Here is a 27,860-nt window from a genome sequence, read left to right as displayed (position 1 = left end):
AGCTGTGATCAACACTTTTTGGTATAAAAGGTGTGAGCAAAGAAGAAGCCAGTTTAAGGTTTTTTTAAAATAGGGTTAGATTGGATTATTAAAGGGAGGCACTCAAGGTGGAGAGGTCAAAAACAGAACTAATAGATCGCACAATAAACATTTCCCAGTTGATAACATTTCTTTTTCAAATGATTGTTTAAATCTTAGGAGAAATCCAAACATTTCTTTCACTAGTCTGAAAAGTGACTGCAGTGTGTTTGTCGACAGTGATCAGCTGGATGAAGAAATATTTTCCACCACTCAGGAGGAGTTTTTAGCCTTTGTCCACATCTGGCACTCAGTCTTTCGTAAAAACTGAGGGATGAGTTACCAAAAATTTAAGGAGACATAAAACCTCTCTGGTGGCCAAACTCCACATCCCAACTTTTTGAACATTTACAGCTATTCCTCCTAAAGCGCCTGTTGTTTTATCTTCTTCGCCCTCGCAGCAGCTGTGATCCGTCCGGAACAAATCGCAGGTTTATTCCTGATCTAATCTCCTGTGTCCGGCCCTTCCCCTCGACAGTCCTCCTGCTGCACTCGATGGAGGAAGTATCCCTCGCAAAATGAAAGGACTATTACTCTGTGTTTTTGCCATAATGATGTTAGCACCTGTTGAAGGTAAGACGGTGTAGGGGCTCGGTTTGTTGTAGGTGGGCCCAAACGTTTTCAAGTTTTAAGAAACTCCTGAAAATGAAAATAGTATTTGTGTTGTTCAACAGTTTATTGGTGGTACTTATTATGAAATAACTACTTCATAAATACAAATGACAAGTTAAAAGCCCTTGTTTATTTGTGAGATAACAACAAGGGCTGTTTTACCTAATCTCTTATCTAATGCAACAATAAATCAGGGCTATTAATAGTTATTTCATTTAAATTAATTTTCATACTTTCTAAAGGATTCTATCAACTATAATGTGGGCCAATGAAAAGCAGCAAAGCTCTGAGAAGTGTGAATCATTATATTTGTGCATGGAAAATGACTCAAAAGATGAATTCATTATGAAAAGTATTCGGAGTAAAGTCTATTTGTGACCTGTCTCACCAATGATTGAAGGAGAGCTGCAGCTCCTCTATAAATCCTAATTTCATGAAGGTTAGGAAGATTATAATAATAATGGCATAAAAGTGTTTTCCGGTCATCAGTTCATGATCAACACGATTCCTCAACAACAACTGAGCGTGCCACGGTATCCCGAGGGAGGATTTATTTCAGGACGGTTGTAAAAGACTGCACCGATTAGCAATACCAAATAAACTGTCAGTTCAGATTTAGTGACTTCAACTCTCTTCGCGATTAAAAGCCGCTCACTTCTTTTGCCCGTTCGTTTACCTGAGCTTGCACTAGCTAATGAGATGAGAGCGGATAAGGATTGCAAGTCACTAAAACTCATGTGCTGGCCCATGGGAGATTAGTCATTTGGCAACTGGAGCTCCGGACAATACACTCCAACGCTAAATCTCAGGATGCTGTAACAACCACAGTTACCTGGATAATCACTTGGATGATTCAAAATATGCTGAACTTACGGTTATATGGATATATAATGGGTTTCTAGTATGAGCTTAAAGTCAAATCTTAAGAAGGGATTTCCCGCCACATTTAAAAGACAGATAAAACACTTTTTATGCTTTGTCAGAAATCTGTCTTTGCATTTCAAATGTGTGACCGTTATATTAAGGATTGTGCAGTACAGTGTTTTCAGAAAAACTCGGGCTGAGTCCCACTCCTGCACTACACCCTACTGCCAACTTTTTCTATTAATTCCAGTATCTGTCTGGTTAATAAAAACATTATGCTGCCCTAAAACTTGGAGCGCTCTCTGGATAACACAAGTCATCCACTCAGAGAAACTAATTCCAGACTGCTGCAGCATAAACAAAAATGTTTCTGAGATGCTCAAAAGCTCGGCAGAATGCAGCTCATCAGTTTGGCTTGATGTCCTTCAACAGCGCTCCAACACTTTCACACATTCAGCACCCCCTGAATAATGAATGTGTCCAACAACACATTACATAAATGCCTCCAAATCTGAATAATTCAAAGCTTTTCATCCAACTGTTAATAAGCGTACTGTATATCATCTGTTCCTCGCTGGTCTGTCTTTTTTTTACTGCAGTCTTACCACTTTGGCCTTGCTTGGAATAGAAGTTTCCAATCTCAAAGGGACCTAACAGTTAAATAAAGTTGAGGGAAAATACAATTAAACATCATTTGTATAATGATCTTGCCAATTTGTTTCAATTATCTTATTGTTAGACGTTTTCTCTTTTGGCAACATGTTCTGCCACAATCCCTGCCAGTAAATCTTCACTGTATCAAACTGTCCTGTTTCTGTGGTGATGCTGTGGCTCAGGCGAGGAGAAGGCAGAGGTGCAGCTCTCTGAGTCGGCGGGATTTGAGGAAGGGGAGGTTCCTCTCGAGTGTTTCCGTTGCGACCTGGGCTTCTGGGACGCCTGCTATACCACCAAAACTAAATGCAACGCCGGGGAGCGCTGCTACACGGGCAGAGGGAAGGCAGGTGTGTTGGTTATGATTGTATTTCTTCTCAGTTTATTCATTTATGTAAACATTATAACTAATAGGGGCTACTTACAGTATATACCTTAATCAACATTAAATTAAATGGCTTTTCAAGGAATTTCTAGACTCAATTCAAGGACCCAAAGTTCTCAAATTATGAATCACTTCTCGGACTGACTCCTGGATTCTTTTGTCTAAATTTAAGGATTTTTCTTAACGGGCTGAAGCACCCTTATCTTGTATCGTCATACTCCAGTTAAAGCACTGATATCGACCAATCAGATGCTCCCAGATGTTATGTTTAAGCTGTTTATTGAGTTGATCTCGACTTCATCTTCTGTTGTGTTTGAAATTTAAGTCAAAGTTAAATTACTGCTTCACTTTCTCAAGGCAGGTGGCTGTTTTTGATCAAAAGAACTTCAGTTTCTGTTCTTTCACAAAATACGTATCATCATTTCAGCCCTTTCTGTTTCATGAAATACATCTGGAGATGCTTCCACTGTTTGGTGAGAGCAGCCTTGGCCAGAAGGTGATATCGAGGCTGCTCTCACCTTGACACTTTTGTTTCTATTTTGAAAAACATAGAGACCTTGATTCTTTCCTTTTTACTTTTAAGGATGCGTGGGAACCGTGAAATGTACCTGACTTTAATGCACTTCAGATGTTAGACTGAACAGCCTCCTCTTGTCTTCACAGCTGATAGTTTGGACGTTAAGACTCTGGGCTGTGTGAAGGCAGAGCAGTGCAATGTGGAGAACACGGTGGAGTTCTTCCCTAACAGCACCATCTTTGTGATGACCAAACACTGCTGCAGCACCCCCCTGTGCAACTGGGCACACAAACTTCCTAACGTCACACTTTTGTACCTCACTGTGGCTGTCCTGACGACCAGACACCTCACTGAAGCCTCAACGACAGCACAATAATAAACAACCTGCGTTTGTTTATGTTGTAAACACAAAAGAGAGAGAGAGCGACGGGGAAGAGATGCTGAATGGACTGAACCGTATGAAAGATGAAAAATGCTTTGACAGAACTTTTTTTACTGAATAAAAAAATGTAACTTTAAATACAATTATTAACATTAACATATTAACTTAATTAATATTAATGAACAAACCCGAGAGAACATCTGTTTGCATCAGGGCATTTCCACTGACACATTTGCTGCAGCTTTAACCTTTGCAACACACAATAAATGTTTCAATCATACTTTCATAAAGTCTTTTCATGTATTTAGATACAAGCGGAGCGTCAGTAAAACCCTACCCTCTACAGCTGGAAACATTAGAGGGTGAGCAAAACAAACTGACCAGAGCTGTAGGAACGTGCTGCAGCAGAGCCGCTCAGCTGCGGTTCAGCAGCTCCCCAGCAGAGGGCAGCAGCTCCTCCTTCATGAAGCGCTGAAGGTCCAAATCTCTGTCCTCCAGGTCCAGGCTCAGGAACGCCTCCACCACAGTCCTGCACCTGTCCATCACACACACACACACACACACACACACACACACACACACACACAAAAATATGTTTCACTTGCACTGCTCTACTAAGGTAACTTTGTCATTCTGTGTGGCTGGAGTTTAAAGGGACATTTCGCCCCAAAATCATAATTAAATGCCTTTCCTCTTGCCCTCCTCCTCTCATTCCTTTTTCTTGCCATGAGTTGGAAACGGTTAGAGATATCGGCCAATGTGAGGTATTGTGGTCGTCTAACAATCGGGAGGTTGGGGGTTCGATCCCAGCTCCTGCAGGTCAACATGTCGATGTATCCTTAGACAAAATACTTTGTTACCCTTATTTGCTATGATGGCTTGGCAAACGGTGTGTGTGTGTGTGTGTGTGTGATTGTTGGTTTAACTTGCCTCTGTGTGAATGGGTGACTGCTGCCTTGTTTATGCAAAAAGCTTTGAGGATCCTTAAAGACCGGCAAAGCGCGTTATAAAAGCAGTCCATTTAACATCGGCCGTAAACTGTCCTTCTTCTATGGAATATCCTTAAGATAGATCACACTTGGCCTGAGGTGCTTAAAGCGCGATGTGAACTTGACGTTTAGGTTTTATTTGCATTTTTTGGCGCTTTGGGCTTATTAGAGTGCCATCTAACTCCAGCATATTCATGAGTAGGCAGACATCTTTACAGCGTCTCTCACCTAAACAATCCACACCGATTTATATCACGGGGAAGTATATGTGGGGAACTTCTCTAACAAACCTGCTAGCCTGCTCATCAGATGATGCTTTGTCAATGCGTTTGATGACTCTTCCTGTCCTGTACAGTTCAGAAACCTGGCAATACACACACACACACACACACACACACACACACACACACACACACACACACACACACACACACACACACACACAAGAAATCAGTGTATGTGAGCAGGTTGCTGTGTATCCATGTACTTGTATTTATGTTTGTTTGTGTACCTCCACCCCTCTCTGCACGAGACTGGCTGGCAGGCCTGCCAGTTTAGCGATGTTGGCAGCATAGCTGGACTGGCAGATTCCCTCCTTGAGTTGGTACAGAAATACCAACTCATCCCCGTCCACTGCTGTCTCTAGAGTCTAACACACACACACACACACACACACACACACACACACACACACACACGTTAATACACAACCACACACACAAACACAGGTAGATTTAAATGAAATTAAAATAATCTGAACTGGAGTATCGTTAGCTGGTTGTTAGCTGGTCGTTAGCTGGTAGCTCATGTGGAAGTTGTCAACAGTTGTATGCAGCACATTAGTTTATCGCCATGAGAATCTATTGAACATCAACCAGACGCTTCATGCCACATCGTGTTCCTCAGTACCAGAAGGGAGAGCAGGCCAGAGGAGGGAAGCAGGCCCAGCTGCAGCAAACTGTGGAAGTTAGTAGCCAACAGGACATGAGGAACTTCCCCCTGAGGTTTCCTCAGCCAATGAGAGATCGATGCAGCCAGCAAGGACAGTCCATCCACCTGAAGGGGAACATTTTCCATTTGGCTGTGTTTGTGAGAACCATTAAGCTCCTATAGGTCATTAACTAGGTAACTTTGTAGTCTTATCAAGGGACAGTAAGCTCTTTGCATAAAACCTTGACAGCCTGAGATTACGTTGGTGACACAAATAAACCAATTAAAGTCTATTGCACATACAGGGAAGAGGTCCAGCCACTAGGTGTACACTTTCTTTGTAGTATAACAAAAATAAATGTGAACATAGCTGGTTGTTTGTAACGTGATCTCTGTGTGAGTTACTGCAGTCTATTACTAATTCTAATTATCAAACTTAATTGAACAAATAGGTTGCACACTCTCCACACATTGGGACAGATCAACAGCAGCAGCAGTTTAGATCTGCAGACTTTTGACAGGGGGGATTCTGCATTTATATCTGAAAGATTAGAGGAGGAACACTAAAATAAAAGGTGAGGTCAGACAGGTGTGACATGCAACACCTAAAGAAGCAGAAAAGAAAGCAAAAGCTGCTTAAATGTGACACATACACCACCTGCAGGTAAGAATGTAACACTTACAGTAGTACACTTCTTCTTTCTTTGGCCTGTTGTTTTATTACCAGCAGATATTACTAGGAATACTCAGATATAAAGTAATTATAGTGCATCTTTTTGCTGTAAAAACACAGTATGTTAGCTTTTAGAGAATCCTTTCCTTTCTTTTTAAAGTTGCTTCATAAAGATCCAGCTAAAAATAGATGAAAAAGTATTGATTATAGCCAATTTGTGGTCATTAATATATAATAAACAGTGCTAGGATGGAACTTATTCCCCCCATATTGTTATTAGTACATCATTTTTCTTTGTTTTCTTCTGTCCTCTGCAACCTACACCTGTATTTCTTATTTGAAAAAAACCCTGGTGTATATCTTGCTGACAGTGACCCTCTGTATGTTTCCTTAGTACCCAGCAGGAAATGTACACCAGTTGCTTATTCTGAAATATCAAATATCAAGAAACGTATTTGAAACTAAATGAAAGTCGGCAGTCTTTGCAGTCATTATTTCTGCTCTTGCCTGCAGGCGGCGACACTCACACCACTCTGTCGGCAGGTCTGAACAACTGCTGCTGCTGATGGGTGGCACATGTTGGGCTGAACCGAAGGTCTGTTGTGCGTTTGGGCTAAATGAGATAATACCGGCTGGAATTGGTTTCAGGCGCATCACATTCACCGCGCTGTGTCCTTGTTATGTGTAGACATATGTGTTTAATTCACAAAGGGCCGGAACCGGTTTTCCTTACTGTGTTAGTTCCTTTTCCAAACTCATCGATGAGAACTAATGAGTTGCCAGTACCGCTGTTGATTGCTTGGGCCATCTGGAGAATAGAGACAAAGCTGAGTTTTATTGTGTGAGAATGTGTGTGTTATGGCAGGTGGAGAGTTGGAGAGGAGTGGGAGGACACCGGGAAGTTCATAACTTTTATTCCCACACACACACACAGCTACTTATGTGCATAAAAAGTGTGCGAGGTACCTGGTTAAGGTCTATCATGAAGGTGCTGAGGCCAACGGACACAGACTCTCTGCTCTGCATGCGGGTAAAGATCCCATCCACCAGACCGACCTCCGCCTCCCTCGCGGGCACGTCTGAGCCAATCAGAGCCATGAACACAATAAGACCAACCTGACAAAGTCAAATCAGAGCAGGTCAGGGTTGGATGATAAGTGATGCTGTGTGAACATGGCCAATGGGAGAGGGCTGGGCAATATGCAGACATCATATTTTGACAAAAAGACATGTGACTAGATATAAAACTGTGGATACCCTAATAATTCATAATTGCCATCTCCTGGTTTAAATGCTGCACTACAGCAAATAATTGTACAGTTTTGAACTTATACATGTGTTGGGAAAGCGACACTAGACAAACCAACAATACCCTCGTAATATCTATATCAAAATGTTTTCTAAGTCATATTGTGATGTTTGATTTTCTCCTTACACCCAGCACTAAGTCCCAGCTGGGATTTTAATAGCAGCCTGGATGTCAAATCTCCCCCTGAGGGTAAAACGAAGACATTCTCATTAGGGAACCCTATCGTCACCCTTAATTACCGCACTCTGAATGTGTTTTACCATTAAGTTGCAAGTTACAGCTTCAAGGCTTCTTCTGATACCCATAATTAATAAAGTCAGATACTTTGGAAAGGGAGTATATAAATCTGCATGCCATCCTGACAGCAGACTGCTGGAGGGGAAAGCACTGGTGCCGAATAAACAGATTTGAAAAGCAGATTATGCAGACTTTTTTTTATCCGTATTGTATCTCACTTATATAGTTTCACTGGGCTCTGTGTTCGCAGTAAGCACAAGCCTGAACACAGCTAAGCACTGGCTGGAGCAAAAGAAAAGCAAAGAATATTGGTTTGCCTGCTGGCGGTCATGATGAATAAATATACTTGTGGTTTCCACTTTAAAGCATTTTGATCTGATACAAATTTAAGTAGGATAAAAACACAGTCATTGATAAACTTTGGTAGCATACGTGTGCAGGATTGACCCACCTGTTTGAGGTAGATGCTCTTGCCCGATGAGTTTGGGCCTGTGATGATCTTCACTCTGCTCTGTGTCTCTGAGCTCTGGAAGGAGTTGGCCACAAACACAGGGGAGCACAGCTCTAACAGCGGGTGTCTATAAGACATCAAAACACAGACACTCATGAGTCCTGTACTACATTCTCATACTGAATACAACCGCAGATGGATTATTGAATTGGCCTACTGGGCACAGAGCCAAAGGCCAGAGGAGCCAATGGCCAGCTGGAACCAAAGTTTGAATTATTATTTATAGTTGGAAAGTAAATCAAACATCTACGAGGAGACATAAAACAACCACGGAGAAGGCAAAGGATCCACAACAGCAATAAAAAGATGCACAATACACACAAAGAGACGCTAATAACCTACAAACGTCTGTGCCCGGGGACCGTAAACATCAGGTATTCTGCTGTGGTGTGTGTGTGTGTGTGTGTGTGTAACATGTATGTGATTATTAATCAAAGTATTGGTATTTTAGCTTACATCGACATGATTGTTAATGGAAGTTTTTTTTTAAAGTTCTGGAACTCCCTTCCCAGTTACAGAGCCAACACTCTTGAATCCTTCAAAATTCACTATAGCTTTCAATCCCCCCCCCCCCCCCATTTTACCCCGCACTTTTGTTGATTTCCATATTCTGTTCTGATGTAAAGCGTATGTATTATTATTACATTAAACTAAAGTTCATTAATAATAGTTTCCATCAGTGTATGAATGCCAACCTGCCCTGTGTGATGGACATCTTCCTGTGGCTGGATAGTTTGGGGGAGGTGTAGCCGTACTCCTGGGAGGCGCTGCTCAAGGCCATCAGACAGTCCAGCTCAGCAGTGAGATCCAGAACCTGCATCACACACACATCACACACTGGTAGTTAAATGATCACTTCAATAAAACTTAATGACTCTGAAAGTCTTCATCTTAAAAAAACTAATTACCTCTCCAACATTAGTTTAATTGCCGAGTTGCAAGAGCGAGAACACTTAAACCAGAGCTACAATATTCTAATGACACATTTTCATCACCCGAACGTAATGCTGAGTCCCCCTTCAAACAAATTACAATAAAATGTGCGATTACAGCATGCAATAGCTGTAATGGGGCCAGGGTGAGCAGTGATGCACACTAACCTTGTAAAGGGAGGCGCTCCTCTCGAGGACTGCGTTCTGCAACTGCGTCATTACGGCCGTCTCCATGTCTGAGAAATAGGAAGAACACGACCAGGAAATCCCTCAGTGGTTTTAGTAATTCAGAACAAACCCAGGTACACAATATTCAGAAGAAGGTTTTCTGTTTGTAAGAAAGTTAAAGACCTCTAATGTCACAGTGCAAGTCTCCTAGGAGGTCGTCTAGCTCCTTGGTTCTCTGACTGCGGTAGTGCAGACGGTCCTCTGACAGGAACTACTCCATACACACGAGGTGAAGGTATTAAAGAACATGAGCATTTTTTTTTTTTAAAGAATACAAACAAACACAATGTTGACAAAATCCTACACAAACCATAAAATCAAGCCCCTCTATCTCAAAATCCTCCTTCTCCACCATGCTGGGCAGGCGAGGGACAGACAGCAGGAATCCAATCTGTGAGGATAATTTAAGAATGATATGAGGTGCAACTAAGACTCAGTTTCCACCGTATCCGAAATTATGAGTCCCATAAATAATAAAGAACACGTGGGCTCAACCCAAATAAAATGTTGTTGTTTGAAAGATCCACCAGTAGCTGTGAGTGTGTAAAGCACAGAGACCAGAGGGATGTAGATGACGCAGCAGGAGGGAATGCGAGCGTCCAGGTGTTCCAACTCTCTTCTGGCCACATCTGTCAGGAAGTCGGACAATCCCATCATCCTCCTCTTCTCTGACAGAAAGAAATGAAAAACCAATAAAGCATATCAAATTATCGACAAGCCTAATAACACGTAGATTTTTGCATCAGCTTAAAAAAATATACTATATGATGGAGGTACTTACTCTCATCAATCGCTGGGTCCACGTCTGGTTTGATAGTGAAGCGGTTCTCAGCTAAGCTGGTTTCAAAATCCACCTACAGGATTCATATCAAAGATGCAGTCATTTTATATTATTTATTTATTTACTTATTTATTATTATTATAATAATTATTATATTTTTATTATTTTATTACATGTGTGGAGAATGTGTTCTGTGTTTGGGATAAGTGGGAAAAAAAGGGGGTACATATTGGTATCATGCTCCTTTTAAATTAAATAAATATATATAATTTAAAAAAAAGATGCAGTCAAACTCATTAATACAGTATGACGTGAGGTGTATTTGGGCAGTTGTAGGTAAAAACAAATGCGGAGCCTGGGTTTAATATACTGATTAAAAAACATTCGAACGTATGAGTTAAATTTACGAGAAGGAAAACTCGGAAATTCTCTGAGATAAAAGTTAAAAATCCCGAGTTTTTTCTTTTATGGAACCGCATTTCTTCCCTTTGCAAGGTTGGGTAACTTACACCACATATTCCACCTGTACACAGGATGTGCCACATCACTGAGGAGGTGGAGTAATATGGAAGAGGCGGATATCTTTCCTCATTCGAATATGTCTGTTTTACTTCTGAATAGGTTACAGAAAAGTCCAAAAAGGAAACACTACTCTTCCAACTTTTTTCTATGAATTTTTCAACTTTATTCTTGTAAATTCTGATTTATTTTCTAATTATTTATCACCCCAGCTACCTCTCTATAAACATTTGACAGTGGCTCTATGCAAAAGAATGTGTATGATATGTATTTATGTGTGTCTCTCACAACTCGGCTGATGAGGGAGGCAATATGGTGGAGGTCGTCAGACAACCCTTCACTGATGTCCCGAAAAAGATGAATGGACTGAGGCAGGTGTCGCACCGTGTCCCTGATACACACTGCGTTGTACACAGTCTGACAAACACAACACAACATTTTGCACACATTCAACAACGCCTGTCATGATAGATGAGGTGCGTATGTTAAAACTGCAGCTCCAACCTTGTAGAGACTCTGCCAGTCGGTCACTTTGGTGTGAGAAAGAGACATCCTGCGCAGGAGAGTCTAACACACAAGCACACACACAGACTGGGTTAAGGCAGACACAATTTTTTAGGTGGTGACACAGCTTTTTAAAAGAGAAATGGTTACAGATACGGGGGAAAAAAGGAGGAAATTGATGAGTGTGGTTACTGGTATGTTTCTGATGTTGCGTAGCGAAGACTGAAGGGTGTTCAGGGTGTCCGAGTTCCGAGGTGACGTGAAGAAACTAATCACTTCCTGTCTCCTGTTTAACACAGCCAGGTCCTGTGTTGGCCGCAGAAACCACTGGCTGAGAGAGAAGAGGACAAGCCTTACACTTGTGTAACAATTATAAATCAGAAGTACGCATGAGCAAACTTAATAGTATTTCTCTGTTAAAACACCCACAAAAACACAGATCGGTGAATAGAAAAATAATGCCTATGGATGTGTGTAAAAAAAAAAAGGGCCAGAATGATATAAATGTATATTGCCACAATAATCACAGCATGTGAAGCTGGATCATTTATCTTGTGGCCATAGATACAAGCAGTAGTACTGACACTGTGAAATCCCTGACCTGCGTCATTACAAGAGTTATCTGACAGACATTTCCCATACCGCTGGCATCACTGTCATACAACATAGTTGGGTAAAGTTGAGTTTCAATTCATACTGAATAACTAATGAAGGAAATGAAAATAAAGGCCCCTTCTATTTTTTCTGTTGTGTGTTGTGTTTCCCACCGTAGCAGTTTGGAGCCAAATTTGCACCTGCAGCGGTTCAGAATCCCTGCAACACACAATGAAGCAGAGAAGTTCATGTGAACACCATCAGACAGATCATTAATGTCTTTACTTGAATAGGTACCATTGAGGTGACGCACCATAGAGACTGAGTCCTTCCTTTTCACCTGAATGCAGCTTGTACACCGAAGGGTGAAGCTCTGATTTGAAGATCTGCAGTACACTGTAGCAAATACAAAGTGTCTGGTGATTTCTCAACCCCCTTGTCTCTTTTATGTTTTCCCTACTTCATCTGATAAAAGATCCAAGATTTGATCATATTTAATAGCTTTTTTCCCAGAAAATAGTAACAAAGACAGCTACAGTAAACACACTAGACTAGACACACATGTACCAAACAGCTGCACAGCAGGTTTGAGATGTTGAACAACAAACAATTTATGGAATATTTAGAAGATCAGCGTCAGCTTTCAGGGACATACTGTATATTCAATAAAGATCATCTAGGTAATAGAGAGCACTTTACCTGTAGGTGTCTCGGTCAATGCAAACAACCCCTTTGCTATATTTGGAAGAAACAACAAAGTATTGTTTTTTATTAATGAAAAGTTCTGCATTGCACAAGACGCGTTTGGTCTAGCTGTAGAGGGTAAAGAGAACCTTTAATGTAAATGTACATGCAATATAAAACGCAGTGACACAAATGCATGCCACGAATCAACTCAATCCTGTGAGGCTTAAAGCAGAGCAGCGAAAAACACTTCTCATTGACAAAACGTATAAAGGTCCTCGTTACAGATAATGTGTGATCACAGTCCTGTGTGTGTGTGTGTGTGTGTGTGTGTGTGTGTGTGTGTGTGTGTTGTGAGCAAAGCTACATTATTATGTGTCTTACAGCGTGTAGGCGTTGAACTGCAGGATAGGAACTCCAACACTGATGTCTTCCAGCTCCACTCCCACTCTCCTCCTGTCCAGACATTTCAACAGAGCGCCCACTGCCCTCAGCTACACAACGGATGTACACACACACACACACACACACACACACACACACACACACACACACACACACACACACACACACACACACACACACACACACACACACACACACAAATGATGGCCAGTTCGTGATCAGCTCCTGCACGTCGATGGACAAAATGAATAGGATGACTTGTAGAAAGCTGGCTCACCATCAGGGGAGAGTCAAAGGAGATAACAGATGAGAGGTAAGACATTTTGTCTCTCTCTGAAGTAGAGGCAGGAAGGAAAGGCAGATGGGCAGAAAGTAGTCTCTGCTTTCCAACCTCCAGACCTGCAACATTCAATATGGACTCATAATCTGTTCATTGTGGAAATCATGTAAATGACTTAAAAAGATCCTGCCTACATTGATAAAAATATAACAGGTGGGAGATTGTTTACCAAAATCAACATATGGATACGTAACCACCTCTGGTTTGTAGTCCGGGTTTGAACCTGGGATACAACATAAGATAGTTTGAAAAAGAAAACAGCATGTTTTATGAAAGAAATGTTACAAAGTAGGGGTTTAAGTAAAAGCCATTCAGGGCTATGTATACTAGTTATACAATCACTCTTCTCCCTTATCACACTATCTGTCTGCAGTGTGGAGCCTTCCTAATCTTAGTTTATTCTCTTGACCTAGAAACTACTCGTCTCGCACTGTGTCGAAACAAAACTATGACTAACACTGAGATGTTTGTTTCTCTGAACTCACCAAGTTGTTGCAAGAAACGTGTCATGCAGCGCTCCTGCTTTGCACTGGTAATTATTACATGAGGACTAACCTCCTGGATGACTAAACAGGGAATAAAAGAGGTTGAGTATAGTAAGACAAGCACAAGTGTCAGTTCACACACATACTTGTTATCTCTGAGTGAATGAAATTACATAGGAAATAGAAATGTAATCTTATGTAGGGTAGAGACTGAGATTATGTAACAGGCTGTGTTTTGTTTACCTCTGGCCAGCAGGTGGAGCTCGTGGTTGTCAGGAGTGTCTCTCATGTAGTTTAAAGAGGAGTCCTTACTGTCAAAGAAGCAGAGGCCTATCTGTCCATGCTGGGCTAAAACACTCAGTAAAATCTGGAAAACAAACAAACACATGTGAATCTGCTCCAATTCACTATTGTCTTTCAAAGTATTTATTAAAAAACATTAAAATATACAAAAACCGCAGACCTAATAAAATGATACAAGGAGACAAAAAGGTGTATTTAAATAAATTAATAAAATAATATTTAAAAAAAAATAGGATACAAGAACTATAGTATTAAATTATGCATCAATCAAAAAATGTAGTTCTTCCTTAAAGAGTTCACTGCAAATATGGACAGATTTTTTTGTGTGTGTTTTTAAGTTTGAGAGTTTTAATATATTCTTTATATTCATATAAAAAATTAAGTGAAACTTGAGGTAACTTGTTGTTTAGCATTTAAGAATAATTTTTTTTATGAGAGACTTCTGAACTTACTGCAGGTGAATCCTCCTCCTCTTCTTCAACTCCATTTATGTCGGGTGGAGCAAAATTGAACCCTCCTCCACCTCCTCTCAAACTTCCTATTGCTGCCATTATCACTTAGTTCTAGATATGACACGTTGAAATAAGGTTATCATTTTATTTTTTTAATAAGTTGTTTGACTTTCTAAAAAACAGTGGGGCCAGAAGTAGGCTACTTAATTTAAGTGTTACTTAAGGAAGATATAACAGTAGGCCTAAGTTGTTCAAATTAAAAGTCTTTAACTGAAAATGTTGCTTACATCATAGCAAAAAAGTACAATCATCGGTTTATACTTATACATCTATTTAAAATATTGAATATATTATTAAATTATAATTATTAATACCTGAATGTCTTCGTTGCTTTAATGATGCAGCTGGTAAAGTTGGAGCTCATATTGAGTAATGTATACATTTATTTAAGTACTTAGTGCTGTGAATTTTCCAATTTGTGCGAATAAAACCTAATTGATCAAATAATATATTTGTTATGAATAATAATTATAACAATAATAATGTTTTTGTATTGTTGAAAAGAAACTGCAAGATAACTAGTAAGCGTCAAATGAATGTAGTAGAGTAATAGGCACAATATTTCCATCTGAGTTGTGGTGGAGAAAGTATTAAGTAGTAGTAAATGGGAATGAAGTTAATAAAGTATAAGCACTTTCAACCACCAAACCAACACAATGTTTAAATGTAATGCTTAGAAATAAAAACATTAGCTCGTTAGTTAGCTAGCTGTCTAATTACTTAGCAAAACAAAGTGTAGTTAGCTAGGCGAGCTACTTTAAAGTTAACTACCTTAAATACAGACTCTGAATCAGTTAGCTAACATATACTTACAGGATGGGTTGGGACTTTTTATAGTAAAGAAACCAGGCCTTAGGTATTGAGTTATAATTAAACGGTTAATAAAATACTTTCTATGTTGTTTGATTTGATTGTTACATTAGCCTCCCAGCTAGCTTACCGCAGGCTCACCTTCATGTACGTTCTTTAGCGCGCACGCGTTTTTTATACGCCCATGTTTCCTGGTTGTCATGGCAACAGTGTCCAGTATGGTGTTTTCATCACTGATTTAAATTAATTGAAAATAACTTGTCTTGATATTTTCTATAAAGCAATATATGACAATGTATTTCAAATTGAGTAACAAAAAAAGCCTATGAATATATTTGTATGTTTTTATTTTTGTTTAGGACATTTAATATTTTAGAATCCTTCAATTGTACCCCTTAACAAAAATGTTTAATACTACTTAACAACACAAAATGTATTACAGCAATTATGACATTGAGAATTTTATTTTATATGAAACATAAAGATCTGACAGATAATCCTCATAATATATTATATCGTAATAAATAAGATAAATAATAAATATATACAGCTGCGGAAAAAATTAAGACACCACTCCAATTTTTCTTAAATCTTTATCTCTACATGTATGGCAGTCATTCCAGTGTGTGTTGAATTCCAACACAGAGAACAATTGCCAGTAGTTTATAGAATACAATAAAAGAAAAAAAAACATTTAACTCAAAAGATGTACCTATTAAAAAAGAGATCAATAGAAACTGATAATGCTGAAGTGGTCTCTTATTTTTTTCGGGGGCTTTATATGTAATACCAATGTGTATTTTTTTTCATTTAGGAAACAATACATATTTGGTACATTATAGTGACTGACAAAATGTTTCCTATTGTTTTTGTTTGTTATACATTATTGATTAGAAAGCGTGTAGTGCTGGAGACGAGGCGGGAGAGGCAGTTTGTCCATTTCATTCTGCCTCTGTTTCCCTAAATACTGACGAATTGACAGTCCACATAACGCCATCAGAGCAGGGGGATCACCTGGGAAAGAGAGAGCAGAAAGTGTCATAGATTAAGCAGATCTATGTAAAAACTTGAAACTTGTCTGCACTTTTTACTGTTTACATAAGAATGCATCAATATAACTTCTGCTACTTATCCTATGTGCAATACTGTTATATTTTATACTCAACACTCACACAAACATCCTTTCCTATCTTCATCCTTACTTTTATGCTACAATGTTGGATGGATGTTGTCACTTACTATATCTTAGTTTTAAACACATTCCCCTTTTTCATATATGTATGTTATGTCATCCCATTTTATCCTACATCTTATTGTCATTTTATCTTTCATGACAAGTGGCTAACAGAGTTAAGCTGAAAACTCCACTACTCACGTGTTGCACCATTCAGATATCTTAGTCTTATGCTGGCTCCACCTCTCACGCTGCTCATGGCTGGGAACAACTCCACTCCACGAGGAAGGTTTTTGAAAGCTTCGCCGAGAAAGTTGCCATCGACAACAAATCCCAGAGTTCCAGCGTCGGCATCGAGCACCAGCAGGGCGCGCTCAGGGATGGGTAGAGGAGTCTGTGCCATTTTTTTCTGTGATGAAGAGGGAGAAATTGTCCTGAAATCATCCACGTCCTCAGGGTGGCACTTCCTCCTCTTCCCTGGGTAAAGGTCCAGACTCTGTCCAGCATGCCAGAGCTGATTGGTTTTGAGTTCCCAGCCCCAGGACTGTGAATCCCCGCCAATCAGCACGTTGTATCCCGGGGCCCACAGAGGGCAGCTCTGCGTGGAGATGCCAATGACAGCATGACTCCCTCTGTGGTTGGGACTCCACAGTACTTCCCAGACATGAAGCCCACTCTTCACCCCCATTTCCGCTCTCACCCCGTCGCTGCTCAGCTCAACAGGTAAACGTGTCACTTCCTGTTTGCAGTCAGACAGCAGGAAGGAAGGAGAGCAGTGTACTGAGCTCCAGTGTGAGCGACTGTCTCCCGGAGCAACGGCAGAGGAGTTCAGAGTGACAGCGAGACGAGAGGATGTGGAGACAGAAAGACAGAAAGCTGATGAAGAGGAGGACGGGCTATCGTCTGCCCTGCTGTACAGCCACACTGACAGTGAGACACCCATTGGTACAAACAGCCTCAGAGAAGAGCTGTGGAGGAGACAGACAAAAACAAATTGTAGTTTATACACTGGAAACAATTATTTACTTTCAGCTTCAGTCAGTTTAGTTAACAGTTCGTTTTTGGGTTAAATGCCTAGAAAAACGAATGCCTAAAGCTCCATGTTTTTGGATAGTTCCAAAAATGAATACTGTAGTGTTGAATATAAAAAGAACATTAACGGAGTAAATGTAAATGATTAAATAAGTGCTTTATCACACTCCTAGGTACTTGCACTTTACTTCAGTATCTGTCTTTTATGCAACTTTATACTTTCACTCCACTACATACTGTAGTTACTAGCCTAATTTCACTAAATGTATCAAATGTATAATTTTGTTTAATTGTAACTGATGCATTGTCATCTATTCCCTTAGCATTGTTATTGCCCCAGGCGAAACTAATTCTGGATATTGTATGTTGGTGCTTTAATTTAATGCTTTTGCATTAAACGTGTATCAGATAACATTTCCATAACAGGTAGAGTATAAATTGCAAATTAAAATAAAATACTCTTGTATATAAAAAACCCTAATGTTGTAGAAGCTGAAAAGGCAAAAGATGTAGCCAAACAGTGTGAGGAAGGCAAGAATAAAGTAAGAAAGAAAAAAGGTGAAGGAAGCCAAGTTGGGCGATAATCAACATAATATTCAAAGTCTGCACACAGAAGACTAATCCGATTATTTCACCTTGAAGTCAGCAGAGGATGGAAATAGCTAAGCATATTTACTCAGCTATTGCACTTAATTAAGATTTTGAGATACTTGTACTTTATTTGAGTATTTTCATTTTATGCTATTTTTTTTTACTTCTATTCCACTACAATTCAGGGGTAAATCGTGTACTGCACAAGAAACCCTGCAGTATACAAAGTTATCAAAACTAGCTGCACCTTTACCAGCTTCGATTAACAAATTAATGCATCAATAATTAGAATCAAAATACATGATAGATATTATTCTGAAATTGACCAATTTGCATTATAAGTACTCATTTTGATGCCAATAGTTTCGTACTTTTACCTGAGTAACCTTGTGGACTTTTACTTGTAACAGAGTATTGCTACACTCTGGTACAAGAGTACTACTCCCACCTCTGCAAGTCAGCAAAAACAGTGACCTATACGTTTTTAAATCTTACCAGTTGTGTTTCTGAAGCTTTCACTCTGGTAGCGCAGGCTGTGTGCAGACATCCTCTGTCAGTGTGTTTATACAAGTGTCTTATAAAGCATCTCTGCGTCTTATCGCGGCTGGGTAACGCGTAACCGTTCCGGTGTTTTGGTTATGTTTTCCGGGACGACCTCCGAGCAGGGAACAGCACAGTCCATCACTGCAGACTGACGCCACACAGATTTGCAGTAACAAGGACAAGAGATCTCATGACGTGGTGTGAACTGAAACCGGAGATATAGCATAATATAACCTACGTAGGCCTACAGTTGATAGTAATTCAGTAAAACATGAGCTATCATAATTGTACGTCAAATGTTCTCCTCTTGTTCCATCGTATGTTTTTATCGCGTTCTGTAATGAATGTAAATATAAACGGCGAAACACAAGAAGAGGATTATACTCGGGCTTTTAAATAACAAGAAGATGAAAATAAAATAGATTCCAAATCGACTCATTATTCCACGAAGCGCATGCGCACAAAGAGTGAATTGTGAAGTGTACATTATAAACCCTGAGTTTTGTCTTACAGACAATAGGCTCGTAAAACTTCTGGTTTAAATAGAATTATCATCATACTCAGATTGTGTACTTATGTACCAGAGTGTAGGAATACGCTGTGACAAATAAAAGTCCTGCATTCAAAATTGAGCTCAAGTAGAAGTGCAAAAGTATAAGCATCCCAATATACTTTAAGTACCAATGAAAAAGTAATCATTATGCAAATAGGCCCATTTCAGATAAATATATTTATGTTTTGATTATAATTATTGATACATTAAAATGTTATCAAAGCTGGTGAAGGTGCAGCTAATTTAAATTCCTTTGTATACTGCAGGGTAGCTTGTGAATGTTACTCCAGGTGTAACTAAAGTCTCATTTGAGTGTTGATTATATTTCACAAATCTGCAAAATAATTCAATATATTTAGTAAATGTAGTGGAGAAAAAGTACATGATTTAACTCTGAATTGTAGTGGGGTAGAAATAAAAACTAGCACAAACTTGAAACACTCAAGTAAAGTACAAGTCTCTCAAAATTGTACTTAAACAGTACTTGAATACATTTACTTACTAATTACTTTACACCACTGGAAATTATAGTTAGAAATAGAGAACGATATTTTTGTGTTTGCATTCATGGCTTAAAATGTCATTTTGTTTTTTGAAAAATGTTGTATTTTGAGCTTCAGGGCCAACTTAGTACTGTTACAATTGTTAGATTTGAATATTTCCTCCACTGTGGATGCATATGGGAAAAGTTTGTCTTCAAGAAATTCAAGGTAACACAAGGTTAGTTATTGATTAACAAATGATCATTAGGGGTGGGGTGGGGCAGTGAAGTATTCCATTAAAGGTTGAGCAACAGTTAAACAACCAATAGATTGATATTTAGTGTTCTTGACACAAGAGAAGGAAGGCGAGCATGGTATTCCCTGAAAACGGAATGACTGGAATGACGAAACCTGGTCTCGGTGTTGGTCTTTGATTGACCGCAGCTTGCAGTCTGAGCTCCAGCAGGGGAACAATGGACAAAGTAACCCAATATTACACCATCATCACCAAACACAAATGATAAAGTACCAATTTTCTCTGTTGGTTACAGATTTATTTAATTTTTAAAGCAAAACGCAGGAAAAGTGATTTATTGAGCATACATGAATCATACAATATGGCTGATTTTATATCATCGAGTACATAAAGTTTATCAGATCAAGTGATTATTGCATGGCCCATAAACATGTCCGGCTTACAAAACAACATTTGTTTCATTATTTATTGTTCTTCATTATACAGAACAAAATTAACAGTTCATTGTCTTTTCACGTTCTTTTCAATGATCTGAACTCCTTTTTTCAGGATTTAATCAAACCCTCTCATGATAAATGAGCCCACTTAAATCATCATAATGTAAACAGTGAAAGTAAGATTTGAACCAAATATTTTGTAACTATTTTTCTCAAACTTCAATAAAAGGTTGCTTTAAATTGAATTAACAGGCACCAACTCTCGACCTACAATAAGAAACAAAACGAAAAACAAAGTCACACAAAGTTGAGTTTGAGTCCCAATAATGTGTTGAGCATTGAAACTAGCCTTAGAGGCTCATGCCAACTTCAAATACTACTTTAACTCTGATGGATTTGGATGTCAAAAAGAAATCACTGATCTGTTTGACGTTTGTTATCTAAAGAATAAAAACATGGATCTTTCGACAAAATTATTCTCGAAAGTCTATGACTTCAGACAACAGAGATACAATCTTTAAACAGGGGTGAACCGTTTTCAAATTAAAACAGGAAACAAGACAGTTTGTGACAGACTGCCTGTTTGTATCTTGAGATAAGATCGTAGAATTTGGTTAATTTTATTGTGCCACTCACCATAAGTCTTCCTCTTGTAGTAAATCAGCCCAGCAACACAAAATACCAGACCCAGCAGCAGCCCTGCTGTCCCAACAGCAATCTTGTTGTTCTCTGACTCAGTTCTGGGGTCTGAAAACAAATTTAGCACAAACACAAATTCTTCTCCAATGATTCTATTCAATGAACATGTGTCGTTGTAACATTTAACTCAAACCAAGATGTCCCTTTTCCTACCCCAATCGCAAAGCTTGGGTTTCATGAGGAGGCCGTGATCAACCATGCAGGTGATTTTCTCTCCAGGTACAGGTGTGAACTCCAGGTAAGAGTGGATCTGATAGTGCCAATCCCCATTTGATAGTTTCTCAGTGGAAGAAACATCAGATGTCATCTCCTTCCCGTTCCTCAGCCAAGTCACTCGGATTGATTTGGGATAAAAGTAGTGCACACTGCAGATGAGCATGCGTGGGTGATGGCCGCTCGCTGTTTTCACTGACCTCACCCTGACAGAGGGCTCGACATGGACGTCAATAGACAAAACAAATTGGCATGAAACAGCAACTCTTCAATGTTTGCACAAGTAATGCTTTGGTAATAATTAGATTAAAGCAAAAATATGACTGTGGCTATATTTTGTTTTTTTTCATGCACACTTTTCAAAGAAATATGATTAACAGAGCGTTAACAGAGTTTCAATACAAAAATATCACCTGGTTTTGAAAAGATATCAAAAAACAATGGGACGTGTTTTTTGCAATTCTGTTCATGCCTTTTTTCTTCTATTAATAAAGATGGATTTTTGTTGAGGCCATTTGCAATATCTCGTGTTTTGTCTGTGTAGCCGGTATACTTCCCTAAAGTGCTGTTGTATTGGATTTGTAGCACTTTATTGAAGAAAATTTGTTCCAAATAAACAACGTCATCCAAGGTAGTAAACTGGCACTGAAGCAAACCATGACCAAAAAGAGCATCTGTAACACAAAGCCAACAAGTATTACTGAAATGTAGATTATAGCATTGCATACTCCAATAATATGCCACAGCTTTTAATGTATGTTGTAGCAACTAGAAAAGTTAATGTCTAGTTTTTATTTTAATGTTACTCACCGGCTCTTGAAAATAAAAGGATTGAAAACAGCACTGAAAACAAGCACTTTATACCCATGTCGAGAGAAATGAAAATGTTAGATCGGACAGGAGACAATGTAGAACCGAAAGCATGAGGAAGTTAAGCGGATTGCTTGAGCACATTTTTTTAAAGAGGTGTGCACAAAGGGTGTGTGGCGCATATCATATCATTTTTATGCCCTAAGTCTGTTTCTTGAGTTATAGTCTTTCTCAGAGTAAGAGATGTGTCAGAGTGGGCTCTGTCAGAGTTGTATTATTATATTTAGTATCATTGTGTTTTGATTAATTTAAAGTCATTAGTGATAATAGTAGCTCAGTATGTACAGTAGGGACTTGGCTTTGTAACATAAGTGTCGCCGATCAGACCAAAACAAACGAAGTGTAGAATGATAGCTGGAGAGGATCCAGTTCACCTCCTGAGCACCGTGGAGGTTTTTAGTCGGGCAACGAACCTCCAACTGCTCCCTGGCACTTTGCTCTGGCACCTCTCGATAATGCATGTGCTTGTGACCCTATACTTGTATTTAATGCATGTGTGTATTGTGTGTGTATTCAAAAATATATAGTGGAAAACTGAATTTCCCCCTAGGCTGAACAAGAAAGGTATGTATGTGAAGGAGGATCAGCTTAGTTTAAGTTTAGTTCAAACTACCTTGAATATTTATTTTTGTGAGTGAAATGTTACTGTCAGATTGGGGAGTAAAAAGAAGTCAATATTTGCCTCTGAAATTTAGTACTTGAAGTTGTACTGAAGTATAAAACTTGAGAAAATGTAACATAAATGTTCACACTGTTTTTTTAATAGAGGAAAAATAAATGCAACTCAAAACAACTTGATGCAGTTTATAACAATGTTTTTGTTTTATTAGAGAAAATAATTATCTTCTTTTTAAAGTTACAAACAGCATATCACATAGTAATGTTTGAATACATAACAATGTTATAAGAAGGCAAACAGAGAACAAAGCTTAAAATTAATTTGAAAGAAATTCAATTTATTCAGACCAGCAGTTTGTTTTGGTGTAAAAAACAATTTGTTGACAGTCAGTGATATCATATACACATATCTATTTATTTAAAGTCTGTTGTTAGATAGCACTAGCCTTCAAGAGCTATTGGTCATACCAGACAAAATGGAGGATGCATTTTATTGCTCATGAATTCAGTATTTGTATTGAAGGAAGTCTGTTGTATCATCTTTTTAAATTCAGAAAGTGTATCGTCAAAGTAAAATATAATCTGGCATATGTACAGTATATTAAAATGTGTTTACATGTAAATGACACCCAAAGTTCATGAACTTTATTGTTACTTTGTGTGTGATTTTTTACAGGAGGAAAGGGTACAGTCCTAGATTATTGTTTGTATATAATGTATGTGCTATCATCATTTTATGTGTGTAATCTCTCTACAGCAGAGGAATTACTGTCCATGGTGTCCCTTAACAAATAAAAATGTTCCACCTACGACTCCCAACAAGCCCAGAGTCAGGCCCACTCCACAGTAAACATCTGCTCCCAGACTGCGATGACTAACGTCAGGTTCTGTAGGGGAACGTGACAAAAAGTGTATCGTTACAGGCAAAAATAAACATTTCACGACAAATAATTGTATCAATTTGATATTTAAGTTGCTTCATCAGATAATACAATCACCCCAGATCCTTGTTTGAGGCATTTCCAGGGCTGAGTGCTCCACAGTGCAGCTGTAGATGTCCCCCTCCCTCGGTGTGAACGTCAGTGTAGAAAACTGGTGGAAGGTTTGATCTTTATTGGGGAAATATCGGCTGAGTGACACCCCCTCTGACACCTGATGACCATTTCTGGTCCACCTGACTCTCATCTCAGGTGGGTAGAAATGATTCACAAAGCAGATGAGGCTGTTTTCAACTCCAAACTCAACTTCTTCTGCAGGGTAGAGGAGGCTCTCAGGGGGGTCTTTGGGGGGTCAAAAGACAGTTTAAAACCTTCAGCAGCATCTGAACAATCATGTCACTACAGAGACAAATGTTGATCTTAACTTACCTTTTTCTTCTGGTGGATTTTTATCCTCCGCTTTTAAGTATTGAAGTATTCCCATACAGACAAGCTTGTTTTTATTAGCATTACGAAATACTCTCTGATTGTTAAACAATGTGCTTGGGTCATCCACGAAAATTCTGGGCATGGTGTAAACTATCTCAGATCTGTCAAAATCCATGTACAACATCTCCTCAGAATCTAATTCATAGTGTACCTCAGATGTCCCGTTCTCAAAGCAGCCCACAACATACATGATATCATGAGGAACTGAAAAACAACAAAAAGGGAAATAAGGAAAATTACAGAAGTATTGACGTCGACATCTAATTGAGAATGAAAACAGCCTTTGGTGTGAGCAATTAAAAGTCAAAGTAATGTGTTTGAAACTCATTCTTACTTTGTGAAAAGGTACAGAAGCTGTTGATCATCAGGACTATGACAGCTGAGCGCTTCATGTTTTGACTGCAGATCTTCATCATTAGAGACTCTCAGTCTAAACTTCACAGATGAAGAGATTGTGTGCAAAAATACAGAAATGCAGTTTGATTTTGAATCTTGGTTTTTAACATGCATCAATGAATTCTGGATATAGAGGCTACTTGTTATTTTAATGCTGAAAACAGTAGACTATAACAAACACAAACATAAACTGTAGCCTATATGTATTCCTAATGTGCATTTGATCTTTGATGTTCACTCAAATACACGAGGAAAACGACATAATGCAAAAGGTATAAAAAGGACACCTGACAAAGTTACTTACATAAACACATAAAATAAATTAATATGGTAAAACAATTTTAGAAAGCATTCATTAATGTCCTTTTCTTTATCACGATAAGCTACAGATTCTTATTGTATGTAAAGCAATTGTTTGGCTCTGTCTGTCTTACCATTGTTCAGTTTTTGAACACAAACCTAAAAGAGAAATGACAGTTTGTATTGTATTGTTACTTACCAGCTCTTGAATAAAACAGCAGAATAAATAACAGTGAAAGGAAGCTTCTTATATTCGTGGTGAAACCTAAAAAATAGAAATTGAAATCAGAAGGTAAAAGGATCTCAAACTAAAAGCACAAGGAAGTAAAGAACTGTGATCGACAACATTTTTTGTAACCAGGCGTGGATCAAAGGGTGTGTTCCACTTATCAAAGAATTGCCTTGCATTTTACAGCAGCTAAAATGTGTTGGTGTGCTAGTAAACTTTATTTTGTCCACTGGAATATAAATCATTTGATCTCAGCATTTATATATGAACTGAGTCATGCTTAAAGCACCATAATGGATCTCAAATTAAAATAGCTAATGGTGACTTTATCATGTGTGGCATATTTATGAGTACTGGACACACAGCATAATGCAAAATATACTCAACGTTTCTAAATGTCCAAGAAGACAAGAGTAAACACAAGGTATCCATTCATATTTTGTAAACTTACAAGTGTTTATATGTTACATTTTTCTCTTTTTGCCAGTGGAGGAAGACCTTCAGATAATACAACACTACAAAAACACTCCATTACAAGTAAAAGTCCTGCATATACAGTATTGTGTTTGCTTGAGCATGAGAAAAGTGTACTTCAATATTCAAATGTGAAAGTATTTGGTATGCATCGAAATGGGCCACGTCAGAATTCTATTTGTATGTAAATTATATATTGTTATTGTATTTTTACATGAACTACAGTGCAATACATTTAGATGTTGTCCTTGGGGAAGGAGAAGATTATAGTTTACTGTACACTGCCTTAAATACTGTTTTTGTTTGTCAAATGTAACCATAAATACAAACCAAGGCTGCTGGATGAAAGCAGTGGAGTAAAAATCATTACATTTGCCTCTGAAATGTTGTACTTAAAGTTGTTCTGAAGTATAAAACTGGACAAATGTAAGAGTTCACACAGTTTTTTAATTACGGGACAATGATTAAAGTCAACCATCGTGTTTGTTTTTGACAAAGGAAGGAATAGGCTGGCTGTCAAAAGCAACAAAAAGAGAAACACATTTTCTCAATTTTAAATATTTAAAAGGTTTTCTCCAAAAAACAACCTAAGTACACCACTTCACATATTTCTCTTCTGTATTCATGGTGCTCTTTCAAAGAGATCTCAATAAGATGACCTGACTTCATTTTTTAAAAAGTAGGCTTGTAATTTAACTTCAACATTGTTAACATATATCAAAGTTACAGAGAGCAGTGCACTCTACATTCAGCATATTGCATCACATAACAAAGATGGCAATTACAAAAATACAATAAATTAATTATAAAGAAATAAACTACAACTTTCATTCAGAACATTTCAAGTTTAAATGGAGTCCACTTGTTGACATTCAGTAACATCATAATACACATTATACCTTTTTTAAGTTCACTGTTAGGTTGCGCTTCTTTGTTCGTGATTTCAACATTTGGTTGTTTTTTTTACAGAGAGACTGCTGTATCATTTTCAAAAGTAACATAGTCTCCAAAGTTAAATATAATCTCGCATGTATAGAAAGTTGCGGCTACATGTAAGTGTTACCACATCTATTTATCTGTATTGCTTCTTTGTGTGTGTGTGTGTGTGTGTGTGTGTGTGTGTGTGTGTGTGTGTGTGTGTGTGTGTGTGTGTGTGTGTGTGTGTGTGTGTGTGAAGGACATTTTATTTGAGCTTTATACATTTATCAGAATCCTGAGTGAGACACAGCAGGCCTGAAACCTATACTTCTCTTAGAGCCAAATTTAGGCTCGGAAGAAAATAAATTATATTATTGTTTGTATTTAATGTATGTGCAATCATCATTTTATGTGTGTAATCTCTGTAAAGCAGAGGAATTTCTGTCCATGGTGTCCCTTAACCGTTAAAAAAAATTCCAGCTGCGACTCCCAACAAGCCCAGTCAGGCCCACTCCCAGACTGCGATGTGACTAACGTCAGGTTCTGTAGGGAACGTGACAAAAAGTGTATCGTTACAGACAAAAATAAGCATTTCACGACAAATAATTGTACCAATTTGATATTTAAGTTGCTTCATCAGATAATACAATCACCCCAGATCCTTGTTTGAGGCATTTCCAGGGCTGAGTGCTCCACAGTGCAGCTGTAGATGTCCCCCTCCCTCGGTGTGAACTCAGTGTAGAAAACTGGTGGAAGGTTTGATCTTTATTGGGGAAATACCGGCTGAGTGACACCCCCTCTGACACCTGATGACCATTTCTGGTCCACCTGACTCTCATCTCAGGTGGGTAGAAATGATTCACAAAGCAGATGAGGCTGTTTTCAACTCCAAACTCAACTTCTTCTGCAGGGTAGAGGAGGCTCTCAGGGGGGTCTTTGGGGGGTCAAAAGACAGTTTAAAACCTTCATCAGCATCTGAGCAATCATGTCACTACAGATACAGATATTAACTTACCTTCAAACTCAATGTCTTCTACACAGATGAAGAGATTGTGTGCAAAACAAAAAAACTGAAGTTTGTGAAATGAATCCTTGGTTAATCATGCATCAAAGATCTTTGAAGTTATAGGAAGCAGTGGTTATAGAGGTTCCTTGTTATTTTAATGTTGACGGGAAACAGCAGGCTAACCTGTTAGGCAGGGAAGAGGTTCTCGAAATTTGGCATAGGTTGCAAAATGACAGTGTACAAATAGCTTGGATATAATAAGATCACATAATGCTGGGATCCACAACACTTTCGAAATCATTCTTAAGGGTTGCTCTGTTCTGCTAATAATAATAGGGGGTTGTAGATAAAAGACTACTTCCTTTATAGACATAACAACAGGGGGTCCAAAATGGTTTTTTTGTATC

General features: G+C 38.6%; 5 protein-coding genes across 7 annotated transcripts; 1 reads left to right on the top strand and 4 right to left on the bottom strand.

The window, feature by feature from the left end:
* The first annotated feature begins 450 nt into the window (after positions 1–450).
* LOC134861970 (sperm acrosome membrane-associated protein 4-like) lies at positions 451–3,923 on the top strand. The gene is made up of 3 exons (XM_063879604.1): positions 451–651; positions 2,391–2,555; positions 3,254–3,923. The coding sequence occupies exons 1-3, from the start codon at positions 597–599 to the stop codon at positions 3,481–3,483; spliced, it is 450 nt and encodes a 149-aa protein (XP_063735674.1). The 5' UTR covers positions 451–596; the 3' UTR covers positions 3,484–3,923.
* On the bottom strand, positions 3,685–14,464 carry msh5 (mutS homolog 5). The gene is made up of 25 exons (XM_063879603.1): positions 14,366–14,464; positions 13,854–13,977; positions 13,611–13,691; positions 13,295–13,348; positions 13,063–13,184; positions 12,765–12,874; positions 12,396–12,431; positions 12,010–12,092; positions 11,870–11,915; positions 11,295–11,433; positions 11,103–11,165; positions 10,887–11,015; positions 10,080–10,152; positions 9,857–9,966; positions 9,609–9,689; positions 9,422–9,509; positions 9,239–9,306; positions 8,834–8,952; positions 8,079–8,205; positions 7,048–7,197; positions 6,815–6,889; positions 5,388–5,534; positions 4,990–5,127; positions 4,769–4,842; positions 3,685–4,024 (listed from the first exon to the last, which is right to left on the bottom strand). Exons 1-25 carry the CDS (start codon positions 14,462–14,464, stop codon positions 3,904–3,906), a joined length of 2,457 nt encoding a protein of 818 aa, XP_063735673.1. The 3' UTR covers positions 3,685–3,903.
* A 1,101-nt stretch (positions 14,465–15,565) lies between these two features.
* Positions 15,566–19,005, bottom strand: si:ch1073-228j22.2 (SPRY domain-containing SOCS box protein 4). The gene is given in 4 exon segments (XM_063879652.1): positions 15,566–16,249; positions 16,611–17,377; positions 18,528–18,543; positions 18,546–19,005. Coding segments are annotated over 4 exon segments (948 nt in total). The 5' UTR covers positions 18,580–19,005; the 3' UTR covers positions 15,566–16,118.
* A 1,125-nt stretch (positions 19,006–20,130) lies between these two features.
* On the bottom strand, positions 20,131–22,175 carry LOC134861686 (rano class II histocompatibility antigen, A beta chain-like). Of its 2 annotated transcripts, XM_063879094.1 has the most exons (5): positions 22,026–22,175; positions 21,630–21,889; positions 21,156–21,447; positions 20,940–21,050; positions 20,131–20,570 (listed from the first exon to the last, which is right to left on the bottom strand). In XM_063879094.1, the coding sequence occupies exons 1-5, from the start codon at positions 22,081–22,083 to the stop codon at positions 20,539–20,541; spliced, it is 753 nt and encodes a 250-aa protein (XP_063735164.1). In that variant the 5' UTR covers positions 22,084–22,175; the 3' UTR covers positions 20,131–20,538. The 2 variants fall into 2 exon arrangements, with proteins under 2 accessions (XP_063735164.1, XP_063735165.1); XM_063879095.1 differs by lacking the exons at positions 21,630–21,889; positions 22,026–22,175 and having other exon boundaries at positions 21,156–21,593.
* Positions 22,176–22,883: 708 nt separating this feature from the next.
* Positions 22,884–25,200, bottom strand: LOC134861468 (H-2 class II histocompatibility antigen, A-U alpha chain-like). Of its 2 annotated transcripts, none has more exons than XM_063878691.1 (5): positions 25,026–25,200; positions 24,465–24,565; positions 24,071–24,334; positions 23,702–23,983; positions 22,884–23,590 (listed from the first exon to the last, which is right to left on the bottom strand). In XM_063878691.1, exons 2-5 carry the CDS (start codon positions 24,544–24,546, stop codon positions 23,469–23,471), a joined length of 750 nt encoding a protein of 249 aa, XP_063734761.1. In that variant the 5' UTR covers positions 24,547–24,565; positions 25,026–25,200; the 3' UTR covers positions 22,884–23,468. The 2 variants fall into 2 exon arrangements, with proteins under 2 accessions (XP_063734761.1, XP_063734762.1); XM_063878692.1 differs by having other exon boundaries at positions 24,465–24,560; positions 25,026–25,181.
* Between the last annotated feature and the right edge of the window lie 2,660 nt (positions 25,201–27,860).

This window comes from Eleginops maclovinus, chromosome 3, assembly GCF_036324505.1.
Source record: "Eleginops maclovinus isolate JMC-PN-2008 ecotype Puerto Natales chromosome 3, JC_Emac_rtc_rv5, whole genome shotgun sequence".
In the NCBI taxonomy this organism is placed as follows: domain Eukaryota; kingdom Metazoa; phylum Chordata; class Actinopteri; order Perciformes; family Eleginopidae; genus Eleginops; species Eleginops maclovinus.
The sequence above is the reverse complement of the archived record's forward strand: the minus strand, read 5'-3'. Positions and strand labels throughout refer to the sequence as shown.